The sequence below is a fragment of the Primulina tabacum genome, chromosome 5 (genome assembly GCF_025594145.1).
Source record: "Primulina tabacum isolate GXHZ01 chromosome 5, ASM2559414v2, whole genome shotgun sequence".
Taxonomy (NCBI): domain Eukaryota; kingdom Viridiplantae; phylum Streptophyta; class Magnoliopsida; order Lamiales; family Gesneriaceae; genus Primulina; species Primulina tabacum.
In genome coordinates, this window is record NC_134554.1 from 9,089,565 (window position 1) to 9,115,803 (window position 26,239).

The following is a 26,239-nucleotide window of genomic DNA, read 5'->3' on the forward strand; positions in this document are numbered from 1 at the left end:
GACTAAACCTAAACTGTATTCATCAATAAAACTATGAAGTTTAATTTAACATTCTTTATTTATTCCAAGACAGAGATAAGATTTAGACTAATCCAACAAAGTTAAACAACAAAAAGACATTCTGGCACTCATTTTCGGACACGTAGTCACTTTGACCTCAATCCACCTCCCGCTTTGTCGGTATGTACCACGCGCTTCGTTCACAGTACTGTGAGTGCACAGGGAAATGGAGTCGAATCAAGAATTGTGCTCTTCTTCTTTTCCGCATCATTTTGAATAAAAACATATCCAATGATCCCCACATCCTCCTCGTTTTTAATTCCTCTCTGATATTCAATTGGTTTAATATCCATTCTAAACCACAATTCTAGCTGTAAAGATTCTGAACCCAACCCATTTCGTACCCACTGAGAATTTATGCTGACCGGCCTTAATTTAAGTCTATCTCAATCTGCTGTCCTTTTCTTATATTAGATTATCAAAAGAAGGTAACAATCAGACCACAGGACTCACGATGTTGATGGAAATGTAATGCCGAGGTTTTCCCATGACCAAGAATTGTAAGATCTCTTTTTCTTGGTTAATTATAATGTAATGCCGAGGTTTTCCATGACCAAAATTTGTAAGATCTCTTTTTCTTGGTTATTTGATTGTAATTCTGATTTGGGTCTTTAGTATCTTCGGATTTTGTGCTTATTCCCTCACAAGATTCAATTTTTACTTGCGGGGACAGGTAAGGACATTGAAGCCGAAAGTTTAAATCTTGATCTGCTTGTAGTTTTAAGTAAACAGTGAAAAATGCCGAGGCAAGGGCGTAGAGGTGCGATAATGGAGGGGCGGCTAGTGCCCACCAAGATCCGGAAAAGGGGATGCTCATCCTCTTCATCTACTTCTTCTAGAGTTCATAATTACAGATTGAATAAGCGAGCCATTTTGGTGGGAAAGAATCGACCCGGGGTCGGTATCGGGCATGGAGGATCCAGATCCACCACGCCAGTGCCCGTATGGAGAACTACCCCTTTGAGGAGCGGCATTGAGTCTCCCAAGTATTCTCACAGTGCAAAGTCCACCCAGCCTGTATCAGCAAGAAGGCTTGCTGCCACCCTGTGGGGAATGAATGATATGCCTTCCCCGAAAATGAGTGAGAATAATTTGGAGATGATAAAGCAGCATCGGAAGACGGATGGGGTAAAGACGGTATCTAAGAGGGAAAAAATGCAGCCTGGATGGGGGTTGCGCTTGGGATCACGATATTTGCCTTCACATTTGTTGGATCCGTCACACAGCCCGACAATTACGGAGGTGGGATGCTGATACTTTGCTTTTTATACCTTAAATGTATGTTAATTTGATTTGGATGTTCGTTTCTTGAAGGTCTATATAAGTCGAAAACAACATTGTGGCGTGTAAGGTGATATGTTCTGTTGTGATTCTTCAGATCCTTGCTCACTTCTCTTTAGGTTCTGGATCAAATTATAATTTCATTAGTGTTTCTGGATTTATTGAAAATATAGGACCTCTTTTCATTTTATAAGTTTGATTTCTGTTTAGTCTAAAGAAGGAAGAAAGAATTTTTGTTTGCGAGTGGATTGCCATAGCTTGGAGATGACTCCCGTGTTTAGCTAGGTTCGAGCTACTCCCTTATTTCCACACAACTGCGATGGTAAATTTGTTTGATGCTGTTTCAATGATCGGTTATGTGATGTGTTTTTAAACTGATTTTTGCATTGGATTCAAATATGAATTGTCGAGGAAATTAATAGCTGGATGTTTGCTTGATTAAACAAACCTTTGGCCATCATATCGATTTTTCTGTGGTCATAAGATTTGTTGAGGAGCATCCTGCACTCTTGTGTAATTGTTTATGTGGCACTGCAATTGAAATACGATGTTGGGCTAAAATGATTTCAAAGATCTGAATTTCGCCATCACCATCAACTATATAGCTTTTGGTATGTCGAAAAACTTTCGGGTCTAAAATGTTAACTTGATTGGGTTCCCATGTTTCCATGCCTCAAATGGTCTTATGCCTATTTCTAGTGGGCCGAAGAAGAAATAATGCCTGTTTCATTAAGTTTATGCTCTTCAGAGGATACAGTAAATGTCAAATTTGGACAGGTTGTATTTAACTTCAATTCCCCGTCCTTGTTTTGTTGGTTTTATACTCCTCAATTTACAATATTCTGTTGAAATGAATTTTCTTTCTTTCTTTTTAGAAAATTGATCGATCTGGATCGTGTAGTCATCAGAAAAGGACCCCGACAATTTCACAAAGGCTCAGGTCCATAGACCAAAATGTGGGAGCTCTTGATTCTATTAGCAATGCCAGTTTCATGGAGGTAAGGATTTTTCCTGCCTGATAATTGATATTTAGTTATCATATGGATTAGAGGATTTGGATTTTATTAGTATTTGAAGGAAAGACTTGAAATGACTTCTTATTTTACGTAATTTTGCAATCCACTCCCGTGCTTCAAAAAAAATAACTAGTCGTGGTTTTATAATCCTTGCCAAATGGATTTATCCAAATAAATGAATGGATTTGTTATTATGCTTTTGAAATCCTTGACTTCCAATCCATTAATCCAAAAACAATCGAATATCAAGAATTTTCACATCTCCAGTAATAGTTATACTTTTCTTGTCCCTTTTGCTCCTGTTTATGTGGAACTCACATAAGGCTTTTGAAAATTCTATTGGAACATTCACATGTAAGGATGAATTTCAGATAGAGAATCAATCCCGAGCCCTGATTTCAAGTGGATCAGAGAGTGGTAATAGGAACGGTTTAAAGGACGCAAGTAATGCTCTGACCACTTCTAAAGAGCTCTTAAAAATCATCAACCGAATCTGGGCTCGTGCAGATCCACCTTCATCTAGCATGTCTCTAATCTCAGCCCTTCATGCTGAGCTTGAGAGAGCTCGTCTTCGAGTTAATCACTTCATCCAAGAATATCGCTCTGATAAAAGAGAGGTAAATCATCTCATTAAGTATTTTGCTGAAGAAAAGGCATCATGGAAAAGTAAAGAACAGCAAGCTGTGGACGCTGCGGTTGAGTCTATTGCTGGTGAACTAAAGATAGAGCGAAAGTTACGGAGGCGACTCGAGAGCTTGAATAAAAAGCTTGGGAAAGAATTAGCGGAGACTAAGGCATCATTCTTGAAGGCAGCTGAAGAGTTGGAAAGCGAGAAACGAGCTAGAGAAATTACAGAACAAGTGTGTGATGAATTGGCTCGGAATATTGACGAGGAGAGGGCTGAAGTAGAAATGCTAAAACGGGATTCTGTTAAATCATTTGAGTCTAAGCATCAATTGGAGGAGAAAAGTTCTGCCATTAAGAAGCTAAGGAAACAATTGGAAGGTTTCCTAGGAACAAAACGAGACAAAGAAGTTGAGAATGGGACGTATTTGAGTAAGACTAAAGCTGGTTCTCATCAGAATGAGCAAGAAGAAGGAAATGGAGTACTAGAAGATCTTACAGAGAGTAAAGAAGACACAGGAGACAGTGATCTTCATTCTATTGAATTGAACACGGATAATAATAACAATAATAAAGGCTACAAGTGGGTTCGTGGCTCTGCTGTTGATCGTGAGTCTAGGAAATTGGTAGTTAAGGATGAAATCATGATTCGAAATTCTGTATCTGGGCATGTTGCTTGGAAGAGTGGTTCTATGCAAAGGAGTGTGTCGGATTGTGTTGAATCTGCCATTCAAGATGCGAGTGGTCCATACTTGGGTGAAGGTGTAGACAGGGCAAGATATCTACTCGACAAACAAGCTCAAAACAGAAGCCATCTTGATGATACTTATAGACACAAATCTAGCAAGGGTCTCAAACCTCACACACTATCAAGTTCTAAGTTACCACTGGCCAGAGACTACCACAGTTCATCCCAGCAAAATGAGCAACCATGGTCTTTGCGGGATCCTTACTGTACGATTCAGGAAAAATCACGTGCCATTCAAATGACGAGTTCAAAATCAAGAATGTCAGATGCCAGAGGGGAAAGCCAGAGTACTAGAAGATCCAAATGGTGATTTTTTCTGCTGCATTACGTCTTCCGATACTACTCAAGAATTCAAACAATTTTAAAATTCTTGAGGGTGTTACATTCTTGTTCACGAAGTTGACATCTATTTGGTTCTTGAAAAACAATGGATAACTTCCATAGCTATCCATTACTCTCCTCATGTACTCAATCTACCTCAAAACTATTAGTATTACTGCTGAAACTATGGGCGAAAAAGCCTTTTTGTAGGAAGTTATGCTAATTTAAGTGTGGAAAATGGTGGTTGTACATAAGCATATATTGAAAACAAGTTGGGCTGTTTTAGTAGTTCTCTGTGATCACTTGCGAGTCTCGCTTTCTAGCCGATCATGGTCCCCATTTTTACTCGTGCGGACTCACTGAAACAACATAAAGCACAAGTTATATTTTACATTGTGATTATAGCATCAAAGTAATGCTTATTTCTAACTTAGAGCAGTTCAAGAACTGAAACCCTGAGGTTGTCTGCTATGAAGACAGAATGTGTTTCTTGGTATCTGTGCTGTATATAACGCAAAAGATCCTTAGGTTTAACCTTTTCTACTTTTCAAATAATAAAGGTTTAATCTTTTCTACTTTTCCTATAATATAACTATCTTTTATTATTGGATAATACCATTTTTATCCTTCTTATTTGGAATGTATCAGACAAATCGGGATTTCACTGAATAATATATGAATTTTTCCCTCCATTTGTTTTTGTCCCCATATTTTAGAATCAAATGAATTTTGGCCTTTCTTCTTTGGAATTTGTTTTGGTTTAACATCGAGGACCAAATGTTAAAATTTAATTACTTGTGGGGCTTTAAACACATCTCAAACAAAAAAGGACCAAAACTGATTTGACCTCAAATAATAAGAACGAAGAACTTAATCAACCCTCTTCTTAACTTCATATGTTAAATATTTTTAAAAAAATTCAATGTAAATTTATTAAAACGATCCATAACAATAAAAAATATTTTAATTTCTTTCTATTATGTACAATTTTTTTAAAAAAAATCTCTTCGCTTTAATTTGGATAGTAAAATATTAAAAGTATATAAATTTATACTTAAATCATTTTTTATTCCACACAAGAATGCCAAACTCGATTGTGTTAACATATTAAATTGAGATATCATAAAAGATTCGAAAATAAGCGAGGATAATTCAGTCCAATTGTGGGGCTGAGCCATGTATCAAGCATTATGAAGAAATATCACCATTTTTTTTTAAAAAAAAATCTCATTTTAAGATTTTTTTTTTTTGAATAAAAATGGTCCATAAAATATTAGACATAGGAAAGATCGAATTTCGATGATTACACGATATATATAATCTCATAAAATAAGTTTATTGGAGAGTAAAGTCAATTTTGTAGCAGAAGATGACAATTAGAGTGTGGACTAACAAAACAATCCAATTCACCATGTTACAACCTTTCGATATACCCAATTATTAGGTTGGTCGGGAAAGACTAAAAACTACTCTTATAAAATAAAATAACAAATTTATTATTGTATATGGAATTGGTCTGCTTAACTCGAACAATAGATTAAATGTAATGTTTCAATCATTGTCTGTTTTTATGAAAAAATTTAATACAATAAAAATAAAGAATCCCTACATTTGAAAGTGGCCCTATTTTTGCTATAGGCATATTTGTGATATTTAGGAAGAAAAAACAAACTTAAGGGAGCTATTGACGTTATTTTATGTGTCTCCGCACACAATTAATTTTATGTCAATAACCTTCTTTTGAGCATCATGAGCTTTGTTCTTACAATGAAATCCTCGTTAATTTCTAGTTTGGATGTGTTGTACGCAACATTATTTGTAATCAACATGATCCAACGGTTCTACTGTGTACAACATCGTGTTGTACACATGCATTACATCAACAAACATATGTGGATGTATTTGGGGAGGAGAAGAGAAATTTTCAGCAATAAATCTATATTTTAAAGAATTGGGAAAAGTATTGAACTTGATTGGCTGAGAATTCAAATTAATAATAACGACACAATCCAATATATAAATAAAAAACAACTGTCCCGTGTATGGTACGCAGTGTTTTTGGAAATGAGATAGTAATTTTTTTTAAAAAAAGAGTTGATTGTATGATGTTGTATCAAAATTTATAGATTGTGTGTTAGGACCAATGGAATCCGGATATCTCCACACTGGTATGATATTGTCCACTTTGGGTTTTAACCCTCATGGTTTTGCTTTTGGAACCACCCAAAAGGCCTCATACCAATGGAGATATCATTCCATCTGTATTAACTCATGATCTTTCTCTAGATCTTCCAATGTGGGACTTTGGTTGCATCCCAACATTGTGGTAACGTATAATTCAAATATTTTTAAATCATATAATTCAAATACCACGGTTCGATCGTTTTCTTAGAAGATGTCAATTATTACATCCCAACAATTTTCATCTTAATAATTGCATTTATTACAATCCATAATAATCGAACTCTTGACCTTGATTCTGATACTAATTTTAGGTCGATCGTTTGCCGCTTTACCATTTTATTCATAGTGTTGATACGATGTTTGATATTGTTGGCATAATATCGAATATTGTTGACATAACTTTTATTATAATTAATGTAATTGATGTCATGTGAAAAACCCGAAACTTAGAGAATGTATTTGACAATTTTTGTAACTTTTCCTAATTATTTAGACAAAATATTTCCTTTTTCCAAAAAGAATTCGCCCTTTCTATCCACCAATCCGATTCCACACTACCGACAAGTCAACTTTTCAAAGCTACCAATGACTAACTTTTGAGTTGTCTTGTAGACTTCTCAAAAAACACACTTTTCCCCGCACTAAAACACGAAGGCCTTCCCGGGCCAAATCCTCCATCCACACAGATGCAAGAACCAAAGACACTCACTCTACTGTTCTTCACGTGTTCACTCTCCCTTCTGATCTTTTCACCTTCTCCCGCCATAGCCAATCTCAAACATGGCTTCCCTTCTTCAATCATCCAGCCAGAACACCTCAATCTCGCCACCGAAACCACTAATCTTTACACAGAGAAGTTCTACTCCCAAATACTCGATCACTTCAACTACAATCCTCAGAGCTACCAGACCTTCCAGCAAAGGTATTTGATCAATGAAAAGCACTGGGGTGGAGCTAAGAACAACTCTCCCATCTTCGTTTACACCGGAAACGAAGGCGACATCGAATGGTTCGCTCAGAACACCGGTTTCATGTTCGAAATTGCTCCACATTTTCGAGCACTCTTGGTTTTCATTGAGGTAAAAAATCAAGAATTTTTCCTGGTTCCGAACGGTGACATATATATATTCATGCATAATTCCATGTTTTCAGCACAGATTTTATGGGAAATCCATGCCTTATGGGGGGAGTAAAGAAACAGCGTATTCCAATTCGACAACGCTCGGCTATCTATCCTCAACACAGGCATTGGCAGATTATGCAACCCTTATTATTGATCTGAAGAAGAATTTGACAGCAACTGACTCTCCTGTGGTGGTGTTCGGGGGTTCCTATGGCGGAAGTATGACACTTATCTTGAATTCTTATTTGATCTGTTTTTGGGATTTGGAAACTACACATGGGTGTTGTTAAATTAATTGAATAATTCTTTGTGATTTTTTGGCAGTGTTGGCAGCATGGTTTAGACTGAAATATCCTCATGTTGCTATCGGGGCATTGTCATCTTCGGCACCAATCCTCAACTTTGATAATATCACCTCTGCTTATAGTTTCAACGATATCATCACTCAAGACTTTAGGGTAAGGCTCTTTGATTCCTTTTAATTCAAAGACTTCACGTTGCATTGTTTATTATTTCCATTCTGTTACACTAGGAGTTATTCTATGTGCATTTTATACAAAATTTGGCACGAACATCTTAATTAAAAAAAAAATATTGATTGATCTTACATTTTTTTAAATTCAAATGTTCGTGCGAGAATTTTATATAAAAAAACATCGGAACTAACACTCTTGATGTAACACAGAATGACCATATTATATGATATGCACGAGTATTTAATAACTACATAAAATATATAACAAATGTCTTTTCAAATTATTTTTAGGTCGTCAAATTTTGGTTTTAGATAAGTTGGTTTCTTTTATATATTTAGGTTTTTTCCGCTAAAAAATAATCTGATATCATGCGCTAAAAAAAACTAAAATTACAAAACAAAACAACTTATTACACTAATATGGAACTTTTGATCAATTTTGCAATTTTTTTTTTTTGGTGAAATGTGATATGAAATAGGCATAGCAGTCTGCAGAAAATACTAGAACGTAGAGGACCCACTTGTATAACAATATCGTATCTATGTAGGTTTCTCCTGATTCACGGTGATTTCGAGGGTTATCTCGTGTTAAGCCATCTCAAACTCATAAATCTATTTTGCTGCACCAAAATAGTACAGTTTCTGCACCAAATATAACATTCATCTACAACTCATTTACTTCAAATCTTACAGTAACAAGTATATTCCTAGAATATTCTATTTGTTTACTATTTATTTATAAATTTAACAATATAATTATAAATAATGTTAATATTAGTATTATAATTATAATTTTATTTTTGATAATATTTACGAGAATTAAAAATGTCAAAAATAAAAAAAACTAGAAATATTTTTATAAATTTTCTAATATAATTATCATTAATTTTTTTATATTTTAATTTTTATTATGAAATATTTGTGTGTTAGATATTTAATTATAAAATTATTTAAAATTATATTTATAAATTTATATAATTAAATATTTTAATTTTTATTATTAAATATCTAATTATTAAAATAATAAAAAATATTATTTAAATATATCTAATTATTAAATTAATATAATAATAATATCATATTATTAGATAAATAAAATTTATAATTAAAAAAACAAAAAAATTTAAAAAAAGAAAAGAAACTTCCCTGCGCCAAATTGGCGCAGGGGTTCCCTTGCGCCAAATATGGCGCAGAGGGAATGGGAGGTGCTTGGAGCTTCTCTCCTGCTTCACGTCATTTTGACGCAGGGTTGGAGATGCCCATATATTCACTTCAACTCATGAATATGAGGGGCGTAACGAGCCAGTCCCCCAAAAAGTAATTGTTTCCTACTAAAAAAGTTTAAATTATTTTTTTGAATTTCGTGAGTCTTAATATTTTATTAATATTAAATTTATATATTTTAATTATTTAAGATATTTATTTTCAATCAATAAATTGAATAGTTCACGGATATATATGTTGGAATCTTTTGACCTAAATTCGAACTTGCACTCAAATTCAAGTCGAACTCGAGAAAAAAATTTATCCAAACTTCGAATTCGTATAAAACTAATTTCGAGTTTATACCATACACAGTGCCTTAAAAAATTGTATTAAGAGGATATTTGAGCATATATATATATATGCCTATTCAATCATAAAAGATGCATCCCATGTGCGTTTTAGAGTATTTGAGCGGTACTGGTCATTAGGTCAAAAATGTCATATTCAAGATTGAAAGCAACCTTAGTTGAGTATCCAATGGTTCTAGATCAATTAAAGTGGATCCTCGGGGACCATATATGGAAACGGATTTGAACCATTGTTAATCCATCGCAAAGCATAATTAAGTACAGATTACCCAACCTGAGTATTTTTGTCCTGATAAAATAAAATATATGGTCACAAAATAAAATAAATGATGGATAAGCGATGATATTTCCCAACCTGAGTATTTTTTGTCCTGATAAAATTTTACAGCAATTTTTTTTTTATTGAGCTCTTAATTTGGAATCGTTCGGAAGCAAGCTTTTATTTGGCAAAAAGGATCCATTGTTCATTGAATTTTTTAATTGTTTTCACATAAAATGCAAGACAACTTCATTCATTTATGGTTACTTTTTTTGACAATTCTTCTCTTTCAATTGAGCCTGTTGTTTTTCACCCTCCGGCTTTCGACGAGCTGTCTTAGTGTTCAACAATCGAGGTGTCCAAAAATAATTGATATCTGGGAGTCAGGAGTATTTGCTGCCAAAATTCGGTTTTAGTACAATATTTAGGTTCTTTTATACATGTAATCTGATTTGTGACGGAGTACTTCTATCATGAAACATGTCAGCATTTTATGGGACGCAACCAAAAATTTAAGTTGAAATCATAAACCTGATATTCACTTCCCACCTCTTACTTTGAAAAATAGAGTGAGAGTGAGAATTGTTACAAAGTGATCAAAGGATCATGGCAAGAAATCCAAGACACGGCAACAAAACCAGGTGGATTGGAAACACTCCGAAAGTCATTCAGAATATGCAAGTAAGAACACTAATAACAATCATATGTTCTATTTCAGTACGAAATCCTTTGCTCCAATTCACATATATATTTTTTACTACACAAATATACATGGATATAATCATGTGTAAGATATATTCGTGGAACAACAAAAATTAAGCTTCAATTATACTATATACATTTGCGAATTGGAGCATAGGAATTAAATTTCATTTTGGTAATTAGTTTCACGAAGATCACTTAATTAACAATCATATGCTTTTGTTCCCTACAGAAATTATATATCTGCAGGATCTCTGGAAAGCTGGATCGGTACAGCTCTCACTTACACAGCCATGACGGATTATCCCACTCCCACCAATTTCCTCAATCCATTGCCTGCTTATCCAGTCAAACAGGTAAACATTTACACACACACACACACACACACACACACATATAACGAGGAAGAAAATTGTCAATTTAATGGTGGATTAATCGCAGATGTGCAAAGCGATTGATGATCCTAGACTGGGGAACAACACGTTTGATAAAATATATGCTGCGGTGAATATCTACTACAATTACACTGGTAATGCCACGTGTTTCGACCTGAACGATGATTCGGATCCCCATGGGCTCGGCGGTTGGACATGGCAGGTAGAGGAGTATATTCTGTCTCGTGGAATTTTTTCATGATACACCAGCCGCGACATTATTTTCTTTATGACATGAACACGACACCAGTTGGATTATATGATTTTCATATAATTTTTTTTATAAATTTAATAATCCTTTCTTACAAAAACTTAAATGTTAGAAATCTTTTCATAGATTGATCTCTCCCGTGGTTGGATATTTTCCTTCCTTAGTGGGTTTAAATTAACTTTAAAAAAATATCCACATGTTGAACTCCAGGCATGTACAGAGATGATTTTGCTAACAGATGGGAACACGGAAGATAGTATATTTCCAGCCTCAAACTACAGCTACATCGATCTAATCGAATACTGCAAATATAAGTACGATATCGATCCCAGGCCGGATTGGGTTCCCATCGAATTCGGAGGCCACGTGAGTATCCTGGCCAAACTTAACGAAAAAAATTGTTTTGCTTGTTTTTTTTCCTAACTTATGCGGTGCATCGATCCTATAGCATATTCACAGAGTTCTGAAGCGATTCGGAAGCAATATCATATTCTTTAATGGACTTAGGGATCCGTGGAGTGGTGGAGGGTAATTTTGTTTCTCTCTCGCACTCTACTTGTGCATACATGTGCTCTAGGCTGGCTACTTATTTTAATCGTTGTATGTATTGCATTATAGGGTGATATTTTGAAAAATACAAAACTTATATACGACCGCATGATCAACTTTGTGATATGGATTTCCGACTCGATCCAACTCACAAAAGTATTAATTTTTATGTTCAAAGTATTATTAATCACTACAAAAGTATGATTTTTTATGTCCAAAGTATTAATTTCATTAGAAAAATATGAGTTTTTTTGTCAATTATGTTATAAAGAAATATTGTGTATTACATGTTCATTTGAGTGAAAGTTATGAATCTTTATGTCAAAAATATTATTTTTCATAGATAGACTATTGCATACTAGACCATGTCTTTTTAGTGAGACAGAAATCATTTTTCTAAAAAAAAAATTATGGATGGATCGATATATGGTTATTTTTTTAAGATTAGATCTTCATGCATTAAATGAAATAAGGTAAATAAATATATCCATCTCCTCTAATGGCAGGGTGTTGAAGGATATATCTAAGACTATAGTTGCTATTGTGGAGAAAAAAGGTTAGTATACTTACACATATACAAGGTTTCGAATTTTAATTACGATTCTCAAATTTTGGTTTAATTACTTTTTCCGTCTTATTTACGGAATGGTCATCCAACTTATCATTTTTAGAAATTAACAGAATGAGGATCAAATCGGTTTTACTCCAAACCAATAGGGGACCAAAACAGCTTAATTTGATCCCAAACAATGGAGACGAAAACCTATGATTTTGGCCGAGAACGAACGTGTTCCTTTTTCCTTAGTTTTTAACTACGAATTAACGTCAGGGAAAAAAAAAAAAAAAAAAAAAAAAAACCTTTTTCACGACGCATCATAAATAAGAGAGACCAAAAGAGAACAATAACTATGAAAAAAAGTAATCAAATCTCAAAAAAAAAAAAAAATTCATTTAATTTAGTGTGTGAGTCCATGTATCTTTGGGTACATGTTTGTTTTATGATAAATGATGTTTCATTTAGAAATATAATTCATAAAATTTTAATTTTTTTTAATATATTTGGCTAACAGGACGTTTATGCTAGGAAATAACCGATTTAGTCGTCTGCGTCGTAATGTTTTCTGTTTTGATCATCTGACTAATCAACGTTATGTTTTAGTTTTGTAACTTTGTCTTTTCTTGGTTTTCATGTTTCGTTTGAACACTGACGTTGTGACACCAGAAAATACTGATGTAGAACGTGACGTCTAAAAATTGATCGTGTGTTTGACGTCACGTGAGTATTTTGTTGAAATAGGACCAAAAACCAATGTTATAGGATTAAAATACAATTTTTGACAAATTAGAATACCAAAAAAATGATTCTTTTAATTGATTGGTGCTATCATTGAGTTGATCTCGATATATATGAAAATTGGTTAGGTGCACATCACGTGGACCTTAGATTCTCAACGAGTGAAGATCCAGAGTGGCTGAAACATGTGAGGAAAAGAGAAGTCAATATAATATCAAAGTGGATCTCTCAGTATTATCACACTCTGGCTGATCTTTCTTCTTAATCAATGCGTTTGTATTACTTAATTTTGTACACACACCAAATCAACTTCAATCTAAATCCTTGAGGAACCTCACGAAATTTGGCTTCAATCAGACACTGAATAATTCTTCCGAGCTGAGGTAATTGTATGGATAAGTGGTGTTTATTATTTGGTCGGGTTTTAATCTAACTTCGATTCTAAATAATTATAATTATTGATGTAATAATATGCATTTATTCCTTTAAACACAAAACTGCTTCCAGTAATGTTATTGATGTGCATGTTTCATTTTGACTGAAGGAATTAATTGTTATGTATATTAGAATATAGGAAAACTTATTTTTTGCTTTTTTACGATTTTGTTCAACTATTTTCTCTAAATTGAATTCGATTCTTGTATTTTTAAATTTTTTTAAAAAAATTTGCTTTTATTTTACAATTTTAGTCTTTTTTTTTATATAGAAATACTTTATATGAAGTAGAGACGACACCAAATCAGGGGAAAAATTTTAACATTTCAAATAAAAAATGTAGATTAAAATCTAAATTTGTCAACATAAATAAAAAGAAACGTAATGAGAATAAAGACCGAAATTGCAATTTCTAATAGAATATATTGATATGACATTATTTATTTAATTATACCAAATATAATGTCAAAATTGTGTAAATGGGTAAGATTTAAATATAATAGAGACATAATCAATAATATTTGCATTAGTTTAAGGAAATGTGTAATAATATTTATCGGGTTTCAATAAATATTTCTCCATTAATCTTCTTTGGTCCCTGGCTGGGGTAAAATGACTCTCTCACCCTTCAACCATATTTTTTTATAATATAAATATATAGCCACTTTTTTGGACTTTATAGTGAATCGGCTAGATTTCATTCAATTTCCAATCCAGGCCCATGCGAAATCGAATCTTTCCTTTTGCCAAATTTTTGAATTAGTGATTATTAAAAACCACGTGGTCTCCTTCAAATTATTACAGGCCGACGGGTCATTTTTGTCGGTTGAAAAATGACGAATTCAACCTGTTTAATTTATGTAGCGGGGCAAGATGGCTCGTATTTTAACGAGTTGTAAAATGACCAATCCAACTTAGACAAGTAGGTATCTTGTTAGACGGTCTCATGAATCTTTATCTGTGAGACGGGTCAATCCTACCGATATTCACAATAAAGACACCCACTCTTCAATGTGAGTGGGCGTTATAGCGTTATAACGCCCACTCACATGAAAGAGGGTGTGGGACGTTCAAACAATTGCTATTAGCGACGGATTTTCAAAAATCATAGCTGATTTGCTTACACACGTGTTTTGAATTATTTTAATTTTGTTTTCAAATTTTGAATTTCGGTTTTTTTAAAAAAAAAATTAAATTTTTTTTAATTTTCATTCAAATTTTGACTTTCGGATTTTTTAAAAAAAACATATATTTTATTTTTTTATATTAAATATTTAATTAATGAATTTGAATGTTTAAAAGAATGTGGGTAAAAGAGATATATTGTTATAATGAGTATGTGGCAGTGGGATCCATAAATAATGAGTTTGAATGTTAAAAGTAATGTGGTTAAAAGAGATATGTTGTTATAATGATTATGTGGCAGTGGACCCCATGCTTTTTGATGAGTTGGTGGGTGTTTAAACACCCAACGAATTGTGGATGCTCTAAAAAGTAATATTCTTAGCATAAAAAGTGATATTTTTTCATGAATGACCCAAATAGATACTCGTCTTACAAAATAAGACCCGTGAGATCGTCTCATACAAGTTTTTGTCTATCTATTTTACGTGACAATGTGACAAGGCCGACAACTTCATATCAAATCCGTTTTGACAGCTCTAATTAAAAATAAATGGGCCAAGTGGGCGTTCATAACTTTGTAATTGTCCAGGGTATGGATAATGGTTCTTCCAAAAAACAAATTAGGTTAATAAGGGCAACTTAATTTGTTTGTAAAAAATTTTTATCTTTTTTTTTAAATGACATTTTAAAATTTTATTTAGTAATTTCTTCCTGCTTCAAATTGGATCCAACCATTTAAAAAATGCTGAAAGAGATTTTCACCGAAGACCAAGTACAAATTTGTATTTCCAACCACATATCGATAGGGGAAAAAATTAAAATGGTTTACTAAATTGAAATATATACTTATTTTAAGAAAATATTTTTTTTAATAGTACAAGTATGATATTGTTCCAAACTATAAAAATTAATGTAAATATCTGTACTACTGATAGGATATGAGCATGGACCCGATACTTGCTTAACTCGGACAAAGAAAGTAGAAAGAAACAATTAAATTTACCTAAATAATTTAATAAAACTACCGACAATCAGCGGGACTCGAACCTGAGACTAACAAGTCTGAATCTCAAGGTCTCAACCATAATAACCATTGGGTCAAGGCCTCATCGGCTTCATAAACTTAACCTTTCTGTTGGGAAAATGAAAATTTATTCTAATAAAATAAGCTACACATTGTATTCGATCGAGCATGCCCCCAAGTAGTCATACATCATATGAAAAGGATCGGACCTCTAGCTAAATGTCAGACAACTGTGGGAAGGCAAAATTCGGTGGAGTTTTTGAATGATTGGATTGAATAATTTTGAAAGAATGTTATCAAATATATTTAAGTTTTTGGATAAATTTAATAATGAGTTTTAAAAATTCGTCTTCAATCAATTTTATATTATTTATAACGGATTTCAAATACACATAGTTGGTGTGATGATAAGTTCATAATTCAAATTACTGCCAAAAATTAAATCTTTTCATTCCAATCAAATCTAATCATTTGGAACACACGGGGAAAAAAGCAAAATTCATTCGATATATTGGTCCATATTGGTTTCTTTTTCCTTTATTTCACCTAATTTCGGTATTAGTACTACAATCAATTTCATCAAGATCAACAAAGCTAGGAACTAATTTTACTAATTTATCCGTAGCACACAATATGTTAAAGATATAAATTGTGTTGTAAAAAGAAACAAATATGAATTAAATTTTTTAAAAAATAATATATAATTTGGAATAAATTTCAATCACATAGCCCGAGTCCAGATGATGCAGCAGTATAAGTGGGCCTGAAAACTTGGGACATATTCGTGGGCCCTATTAGAGAAAAGCCCATGCACGTTTCTGTATAAATTTCAATTTTAAGGACCATTTGCTGAGATAATTTATTTTATTTTTTAAAAAAGCGGCGACGTGGCTTATTGTGCATTAATTTTGGAGCAATTTTTAAATGGAAAAACGGTGGCATAAGGACAATAAAATTTAAAGGTGTTGGGTGAGTTGTTTGTTTGGGAAATTGATGTTTTGGACATTTGAAATCATTCTTGATAATAATTGAGTTCATCTAGTTGTTCCATTCCAAATAATGCATATCAATGCGCTGGAGAAAACAGAGAAAAAGAAAAATAAATCGCAAAATCAAACTCGAAAATTTATAATTTATCTCTGTTATTTTTTTTTTATTGGAAAGTTGGGAGGTTGTGTCACGCCCCCGGCCTAACCACACTGATATAGGCTCGTATTTGTACAATAAACTCTTATAACAACTACTTTCATATGGACAGCAAGTCCTCGTGTTAAAGTTTGTTTGGGAGTTATACGGGCTAACCACAACGAGATGAGAAGTATTTTTAAATACGTGTGTGTATGATATACGTACACTAGTTTGAGTAAATTGTTTGTTTATTTTTATTTTTAGTTTGAGCCAAATGAATATTTATTTTTATTTTTAGTTTGAGTAAATTGTTTGTTTATAATGAAGGGTATTTATTTCTATTTTATTTTATTAAATGCTGATTGGATGATTCTTGTGACATGTGACTGTCTCGAAGACGGGCTTGGATGGTGATATTTGTAAAAAATTTTAGAATAGTGATGGAAAATAATGAAGAAAGAAGCGCCATAATTTTTAAAATTAATGTGCATCAATGTGAAATCTTAAATGACAATCCATCAAATGGACTGAACCATGATTTTTTTTCAACACACACTTGGGACGCAACCGTGAACGTCGAAACAAAGTTTCAAATGTTTTTTTTTAAAAAAAACTTTTAAGACTGGAGATGGATTTTCCCAAAAAATTTACATCGGTCAAACCAATTTTTTGAATTATAACTCCCTCAAAATGTATTATAGTGTTTTCAAATACATCAGAGAGTGTTAGTTTTTTTTAAAAAAAAAAAATTAAAATTTGATGAATGTTATTATGCTAATTATTCATGTATTTCGACTGATCCGAATTCATTATTTCTGGTTTTTGGTCCTAGTCTTAAAAGAGTGAGTAATATACATATGACTGAAGATATTATTTGTCCTCTCATTTGTCGAGTAAAGATCATAACACTCTTCTCGTTCCAAAGAATAAAAGTCAAAATGAAGACGAACAAAATAAATTTTGAATTAATAGAAGTTGATGAAATATTATTATATTGTTCCAGTTTCAAGAAGTTAAATTATAAATTTTTTTATAGACCAAATTTAGATCAAACAAATACAGACCAAATTTTCATATACAGATTTTTACAACACAAATACACACACTCGTTCGTGTAGTTACGTGAGAGAGAAAGACAAATGATATTAGTTAATCGGTGACAAAGACAAATCCAACCTTTGTATGTCGAAGTTAGAGAGCAAGAGCACTGCATTCTCTGTATCCACCTGGAATATTTACTATTATTATTGTTATTATTATTATTATTATTACGACTACGAAACACTGCATGAGATAATAATAAAAAAAATTAATAAATAAAATAACAATAAATAGAACCAAATGCTATAGAGACAGAACAGATTACGTAGTCATCTGTGTGAATAAAATTAGTTTCTGTGGACAGAATTCAAACAACGATACCATAAAATAAAATCCGGTGTTTTCTTTGATTTTTTATTTAAAAAAAACAAATATCTTATCTTCTGGACTGTTTAACTACACGGAAATCCATGTTTGAATTTTGTTTGTTAGAAAATATGTTTTATTTTTTTCGAAATTTATTATTCATATAATTAATTATCCTAATTTCAGAAAAATTGTAATTATCCTAGTTGTCATACATGACATATTTCTTTTTTTATTATTGTTATTAGAATCATGCATGACATATTTGTTTCCTTACAAAAGCACGTAAAATTCTTAAATTATTATTATCAATATGCGTGAGAATTTTAGAAATCTGGTCCAGCATATATTTTGATTTTTAATTTGTCAAAATTTATTAATAATAAATATATGTTTTATTTTTTTACTAGTTTTTTGTACGTTTCTAGATATCTATACATATTACTATATAAACTATATATTATCAGACATGAACATCCTAGAGTAATTATTTTTGGTCTTTTAGTACCATCAAATTACAAATAATTCAGTTTTTATCTAATAAAAAAATCATAAAAACTTATTTTAATATATTTGTAACTTATATATGATTAACCTATGTTATCCACTTTAAAAAGTTTTATTTTCATTTTTAAATCACTACATTCCTAACAAAATTTTTAAAAAAAATATTATTTCGAAATAACAAAAATTAAAATGTTTAAATAATTTTTCTAACTTTATAAGTATATAATGTGTCCAAAGAAATACTAATGTCAATAATGTCAACATCTCATCAGACTTATCACATATTAAAGGAGAGAGAAAAAAAATATTATTGTATTAGGATCTAAAATTTGTCTAATTAAAAAATAAATCCCTATTTAGACCAACTTAACTTACCTTATAATTTTTTGTTTATTACTGTCGTTGATACTTTTTATTACTATATAAATGAGAAATCTATACAAAAATTACTTAACATCTCATATATATTTGTCATTAAAATAGCTTTCAACTAAAGAAATACATTAACATATAATATTTGTGTTTGTAAATTTTTTTTATCTATCTATATAAAAAAAATCGAAATAAATACTAGTAACGTGGCAGAAAATGACTAACAAAAGTCATCACTCGTGAATAACAATATTTTTTTTCTTGAAAGTACACAAATTGATGACTTGATTTGATTTTCTTTCATTTGATTTGATTTGAGATAAATATAAATATCCCCCAAAATTATATGTTATATTCAGAAAACCACATGCTTCAATAATTTTCTATGCTTTTACTCTTCCAAAATTTTGGAGGATTTTCAAGAACTTGAACCACAAATTTTTAAATACCGTCATGCCAAGGGAATCCAATTTTCCACCATAGGCTTTGCCTTGCATACTCTCTAGTCCTGTCTGTCTATAGGCTGCATTCTGTCCCAAGAAATAAAATTGATGTAATTTTTAGACTTCTGTTAGGTTATATATTCGACATTAATTTCAATCCGATCCCATTCGTAACTTACACATTTTCTATTTTCATTTTTCAATTCATGATTTAATCTACTGACTTGTAATTTGACATTAATTGTGATATTTTTTGAGCGTAGAAACACATAAACATAAGCAACTACTTCCAGATGCATGCACTGGCATCCTGTTGTAGCTAGTGAAACAGATATTAATTAAGTTGATTTGTTGGCCAGCACAAGAACATGCCAAGTATTCCTTTCTAGATACACAACAAAAAATCCATTGATGTTAAATATTTTAATTTAATTTTACATTTTCACAAATGTTTATATTTTAAAAAATCCTATAAATTAATTAATTATCACTCTTTAGCATAGTTAAGTAGTAGATAACTGAAAGTTGAATATTGTTCAGTCAATCGAGTAGGAGTAATATTAAGATGAGTGACTTCTTATAAAAAATTTATGTATCAAGATTTTGTTGTTTCGTCATTTAATCTTGTTGGTTAAGTGGACCGTAAAATAGTAACATCATGTCTTAACTGATAATATTGTCTATGTAAGGGACATGATCAACGGTAAGGAAAATGATAAAACTAATTTCTAACATATATGAAACAACACCAGCAGATAGACACGCACCTCCTCAAACTCATGAGCCTAACAGCTGAAGCCATCAGCACCGAAGTAGGTGGATATGACTTTGTGCTGCAACAAATATAAGGAAATAAAATTGAGCCTTATCTAACAGATTATAACTTTTGGTTTAATTGTAAGCGTTTGAACATAACACATGTTCTCGAGATTTTTTAATTTTGTATATTTTATGCATATATAAATAAATTAATAATATATATTATATGTACACTTTGGTTTTTTTTAATTGTTTTTACATATATTTCATGCATCTATACATAAATTAATAATAGATATGCGTACTTAATTAGCGCTAATTTTAATTATATGGTGTATATTTTGGAAATAGTCAGCAAAGGATTGGTGAATAGAAGCAAAAAAAATCTAATTAATTTTTAAAAAAATTAACCATTTCCAAATAGTCCCGGAAACATATCATATCAATTCCCAGTTTTTCATGTGCAGCTAATTTACGAACATAAGCAGTGTTTTTCTTATTTAAATGCTATAAAACTCAATCAATAGCATATTTTTAATTCAAATTGCAGGATATGATATTCTTTTTCCAAAAAGCAAAAATTTATGTGAGACGGATCTCTTATTTGAATCATTTATGAAAAAGTATTATTTTATATGCTAAGAGTATTATATTTTATTGTGAATATCGGTAGGATTGACTCATCTCACTGATAAAGATTCGTGAGATCGTCTCAAAAAAATCTACTATTTTCCAAAAGAATTGATGGACATTTGACCTTATCCGCTAAAAATTTAGTAATTAGCAATTATTAGAATATTAGAATCCAATTCCCGTGAAACGCAGGCAGGGCACACCTCATCAAACCTAATTTTCTCGTAAGTTCCTACTTGTATTATACTAGTGCTCTTGTATGAAATATTCTTATTCGTATAGGAAAAAAAACCCAAGTAAAAAAGTAAAACCAAACTTCGAATCGAAAATAAAAAGTTTATTTATAGACGATTCCTATATATCGTAGTTTATTTTTATCAAATTAGCTTTGATTAGTTATTTAAGTAAATGGAGCTAAAATTCAACATGACAGCATTCATCGTCCTATCAACATTCAGGTTAAATAAGCACTAAAAACGAAAGAAAAATAATTTATTACACTAATACTAAATTTTAGATATACATATTTATTAGGATCGAGTCTCTTCATAAAAAAAACTAAAATTTTTTGTTTCATAATAAAAATATAACTCAAAAATTTTGAATTATACAACAATCAAACTTCACAATAATATATATATATATAGAGTGTTGTTACCCTGCACCCTTGGGTGCAGGGTTTTCGTGGACGCCAGCTGTACCTGTGCAGTTTTCTTTTATTTTTTTTTAAAAATTAAAAACTCAAATAAAAAAAAAGCTTTTAATTTAGAAACTAAATCCTCCATACATTCACACATGCACCGAACCCAATTTTTATTTCCAACAGTCTCGACTTACATTCACGCACATATTTTTATACCCGAGGTTTTCTAATACATTCACACACATATTCTACTGGAAATAAGAAATTTTCCAACATCGGTTTACCTTCTGATTTGAGGTGCCCGGAAAAAACCTGCACGAGATCTCCAGAATCACCTTCACTTGTAGCTTTAGACCGTGTGGCGTGTTTCTTTCATTCTGTTCTGGTTGGTGAAGACGGTAGGTGGAGGATTTAGGTTTTAAATTAAAAGCCTTTTTTATTTGTAGGGTAACACGAAAACCCTGCACCCTGAGGGTGTAGGGTAACAACACTCACATATATATATATATATATTAAAACTTAACCAACGTTCAAATCACATCCTAATTAATAATTACTTTAACTTATTAAACTTTCACATATGATTTGGTTGGCTATATTTAAATTTTAAAGAGAGGACAGGGATCCCTATGTACATACAATTAACCCACTCAGAGATATATCGAATTTTGGATCCATACTTCTCCCACCCAACTAAATAAATCTCTAAGTCATGTATACATGTTAATTATTCTGCACACGTGATGCGTATGTGTATAATATTTTTTTAATTATCGATGGATTTATCATGTCCTCGTGCATAGTAATATAGTATTGTAACATAGATATATATATATATTTCCCAGCCTTTTCCTTTCTGTTTCTGTCAACCGCCACCATCAAATTCTTGCCCAAATTTTCTGCAACAAAATCAATCCTTGATTCCTTTCAGGCCCCCCACTCTCTCTCGGTTTCCCTAAATTTATTAGGGCAGCAGTGTAGTACTATTCACCATTGCCAAGGCACACAACCAGCACTGAAAATGTCAATAAACCACCACTCTTCAGACCAGATTCCAGAGCCCCACCTCTACTGGCCACAGTACATGATGGATTCCTCGTCTCCTAGTCAGAATCCCACCTTTTTCTCTCGTTTAATGCGTAAACCTGCAGATTTCTGGGCCACTAGTACTCAGCCTTGCCGCCAGCAGTACCAACCCACTGCCGCTGAAAGAGCTGGTTCAGCGAACATGTTCAACCTCAACAGCGAAGAGGAAATGGCACCCGATGAACAGATGAGTGGTACTCATGCAGATGACAGAGATTCTAAGAACATTAATAGTTTGTCCTTGGATTTGGCACAAAATCAGAGGAACGATATCCTCAAAGAACAAATGTTCGAGAAGCCATTAACACCCAGCGACGTGGGTAAGCTCAACCGCTTGGTGATACCCAAGCAACACGCCGAGAAATACTTCCCACTGTGCGGCGGAGACTCTGGGGAGAAGGGTTTTCTGCTGAGCTTCGAGGATGACACGGGGAAATCGTGGAGGTTTCGCTACTCTTATTGGAACAGTAGCCAGAGCTATGTCTTGACGAAAGGCTGGAGCCGTTTCGTGAAGGAGAAACGCCTGGACGCCGGCGATTTCGTCCTGTTCTCGCGCCACGTGGCGGATGCCGGACGCCTTTTCATAGGGTGGAGGCGGAGGCATTCCGGGGTAGAAAGCGGCGGCGCTCCGCCTGTTACTGGCAGAGGAATATTCTACAATCCTTATCCAAACCAGCAGCTTAAATCTTCTACTTCTCCCTCATACCAACCTGAGTATCTTCATTCAGGTGTCGTTTTCTATCTTTTTTATTTTTTTTATACTTATTTGTTGTATTTTAATATAATTTTTTCATTATATTATATTTACATATATATTATATTATATATATATATAAATGTATGTATATATCACACGTTTTTTAAAGTTAATTTATGGTATATTTTACCATTACCAGTAAATTGGGGGGGGGGGGGGGGGGGTCAGTTCATGTATTGCATGCCATCTGTCGGCATAAAATGCTGCGTCCCTTCTGGATACACAAATATCAAGCAGCTGGATGTCAAATTTATATATTTAAAATAAATACATATAATTTTATAGACAGACTTGATATGTCTGATATATTATATAATTTAATAGAATATGTAGTTTGGGGTTATGACAAATTTAATCCCGGTTTATATAAAATCATTTTCATATTACTCTTCTCATGTTGTAAAGTCCTGTTGCTTGAAATGGTGTACAGTTTTATTATTTTATATTATCATATTATCTTATTAATGACCATGTTAATATAATGAATATAATAAAATATGTTCAATATTTTTTTAAAGTATATGAATCAATTTATTGCACGATATATACAGGCGCAGCCCCAACAAGTGGGAACTCGAAGAAACTGAGGCTATTTGGAGTGAATTTAGAATGCCAGGCCGATGACTCCGCCGCATCAGCGGCACCTGCAGACGGCGGCTCGCCAATGTCGGTCCACCCCGACCGGTGGCTCAGGCCATATCACCACCAGTATTACGTTGTCCATGATCATCACGATCAAATGGTACATTATCCCGCTGTATTTTACTAATTTTGATCGTTTCTTTAATTAATTTTAGACGTGTAATAGGGTGATTAGGGGGTGTAGACTAGAGATGTGGTCCAATTTCCCCGTTTGATTTTGGTGTTTTCCTTCACGAAACACGGGTATTGTTTTGAATGAGTCCCAATCCCATTAATGCGCCAAACACCGCATATTATTATCTTTTATATCCCATTAATATTAGGTGGAAGATTTTTGTCCACGCATGCATCCTGTCAAATATTTGTGTGCTCCACTCTACGTTATCCCGAGAGATATATATATATATATCTGTGTGTGTGTGTGTGTGTTCATAGATCAAAATTTAATAAATCAATAGACTAAAAAAATATCATCCATGTTCCAGTAAGTTCAAAGTTTTATTTTGTACACTACTTTTAATTTAAGATGTTTTGGTTCGATTGCTAACGTAATATCATGATCTTTTTCGTGACGTTATCAATTAGACTAAAGTAGTTGAAAATTTAAATCTAATATTTCAAAATGAAACTTGGAAATTTTAGTGACGAAAAACTCAAAATTGAACATTTTAATTTTTCCGAATTAGAGAGTCTAAGTTGGAATAATCATTAAATGATTTTTTTGGTGGATTCATTATTTTGAAATAATGCATTGTTTGGGATGTTATCGAAGGATGGTTGAGTGAATTTACAAGTACTTCAAAACAACTTCTTTAAAAAAAACTTTAAGCTCTGAGAAAAGGATTTGGTACAAAGATTTTTTAAGGCTTGTCTAATTAATTAAGAGGTTTTAAAAGTGCTGGTCGCTATATTTTAAAATTTGATCTGTATTAATATTTTAAAGTATATTAATGATTTCATGCATTTTTTATTTTTTTATAATAAAATATATCAATATTGGTAAATTAATTTATAATTTTCTATTATTTTAGTTTCAATTGATAATGTGAAATCTGAGAAATCAATACTTTTTTTTTGTCAAACTATCATTATTCGATGTCATGTCAATATTTTTCGATGTCATGTCGGTATTTTTTGATGTCACGTCAGTTTTTTTTTTTGGTCTCATATCAATAACTAAACAAAAGTAGTCGAAAATTAAAAGTTATTGATCGAAAAATAAGTAGACTAAAACATAAAATGAACAAGTGGGAAAAAAATTTATTTTAAATTATATAACTTGGATTTATTGAACCCATGCATGATGAATCACAACCCACATTTTCTTGAGAAAATATAAAATTTACAAAATAAAATTATTTCATAAAATAATGATATATACCTTTATAAAAGCACCTTAATTAAAGAGCACGAATTTAAATACTTTAACCTGGAAACAGCCGATTCATAGCTTTACATACATACATATATTTTAAAATTTTTATGAGCATAAATTCATGTCGTGTCACATGGTCAAAGTAATTTTCAATTAATTATTACATAATAATAATATGTGGTTGAATCAGGAAATAAATCTCTCACCAGGAGGTAATGGATAAGATCTATTGCCTAGAGATGTGACGTCCACATTCCACGACCAGAAGAAAGGGAATAAAAAAAAGTAACGCCAAGAAATTAAATATCCGTAAGTAGTCGATTATTTGACCTAAATTTTTTTATTTTTTTACCTCGGATAAGTTTGGGAGAAAGACATGAAATTAAGTCCAGAGATCGAGAAAAATTGTTATTGTCGCTATATTATGATCATATCCTTTATTTTTTCAACGTTTTTCATTCATATCAAGAAATTTATCAATATGGAAATTCGAGAATATGGAGATTAAATTGGAAAAAACTCGAGACTATATGGAGAAAAATAGGTATTATCCTCTTTTCTTTTATTTTATTGTAAAAAATACAAATCCCGTTATTTTTTATTTTTATGGAAAATAATTAAATTAAAAAATTTCGATAGAGGTGGATGAAAATGCACTAGAGATGGGGCCAAGAAGATGTAAGAGCTGTCAGATTTCCATGGAGGAAAAGGAAGAGAATTAAAGAAGAATATGGATGGATGCAATCAATATTTTTGGTTTTGTATAAATTTAATTTAATTTTATGGTTGAATTTTTTTTGTATTGTAGTGATTCTGGCGCAGAGATTTTATTTTATTTTATTTCATTTCATTTCATTTTATATATGTGGGGACCCTTCGTCAGATATAATGCAATAAATTGAAGTTTGTTTCAGTTCTTTTAAAAAAATTCGAATATTATTAATTTGATGTATTTATCTAATTCAGAAACCTATTGTGCTTAAATATTATATTTTGGAAAGCTAAGTTGTTATATTAATTTAAGAAACGTGATATAAATAAAAATGTA

The 26,239-nt window shown here is 32.0% G+C and overlaps 3 protein-coding genes across 8 annotated transcripts; all 3 read left to right on the plus strand.

The window, feature by feature from the left end:
* Positions 1-175: 175 nt before the first annotated feature.
* On the plus strand, positions 176-4,441 carry LOC142546252 (uncharacterized). Of its 3 annotated transcripts, none has more exons than XM_075653878.1 (4): positions 176-622; positions 734-1,302; positions 2,217-2,339; positions 2,729-4,441. In XM_075653878.1, the coding sequence occupies exons 2-4, from the start codon at positions 799-801 to the stop codon at positions 4,037-4,039; spliced, it is 1,938 nt and encodes a 645-aa protein (XP_075509993.1). In that variant the 5' UTR covers positions 176-622; positions 734-798; the 3' UTR covers positions 4,040-4,441. The 3 variants fall into 3 exon arrangements, with proteins under 3 accessions (XP_075509993.1, XP_075509994.1, XP_075509992.1); XM_075653879.1 differs by having other exon boundaries at positions 176-560; XM_075653877.1 differs by having other exon boundaries at positions 176-1,302.
* A 2,401-nt stretch (positions 4,442-6,842) lies between these two features.
* LOC142546253 (uncharacterized) lies at positions 6,843-13,288 on the plus strand. 2 transcript variants are annotated; one of them, XM_075653880.1, is made up of 10 exons: positions 6,843-7,313; positions 7,387-7,576; positions 7,682-7,815; positions 10,234-10,346; positions 10,600-10,723; positions 10,809-10,964; positions 11,223-11,378; positions 11,461-11,540; positions 12,068-12,117; positions 12,984-13,288. In XM_075653880.1, the coding sequence occupies exons 1-10, from the start codon at positions 6,921-6,923 to the stop codon at positions 13,118-13,120; spliced, it is 1,533 nt and encodes a 510-aa protein (XP_075509995.1). In that variant the 5' UTR covers positions 6,843-6,920; the 3' UTR covers positions 13,121-13,288. The 2 variants fall into 2 exon arrangements, with proteins under 2 accessions (XP_075509995.1, XP_075509996.1); XM_075653881.1 differs by having other exon boundaries at positions 6,922-7,313; positions 7,392-7,576.
* Positions 13,289-22,144: 8,856 nt separating this feature from the next.
* On the plus strand, positions 22,145-26,059 carry LOC142546254 (B3 domain-containing protein At2g36080). Of its 3 annotated transcripts, none has more exons than XM_075653882.1 (4): positions 22,145-23,145; positions 23,726-23,916; positions 25,382-25,504; positions 25,831-26,059. In XM_075653882.1, the coding sequence occupies exons 1-3, from the start codon at positions 22,353-22,355 to the stop codon at positions 25,412-25,414; spliced, it is 1,017 nt and encodes a 338-aa protein (XP_075509997.1). In that variant the 5' UTR covers positions 22,145-22,352; the 3' UTR covers positions 25,415-25,504; positions 25,831-26,059. The 3 variants fall into 3 exon arrangements, with proteins under 3 accessions (XP_075509997.1, XP_075509998.1, XP_075509999.1); XM_075653884.1 differs by having other exon boundaries at positions 22,153-23,145; positions 25,382-25,500; XM_075653883.1 differs by lacking the exon at positions 25,382-25,504.
* The last annotated feature ends 180 nt before the right edge of the window (positions 26,060-26,239 follow it).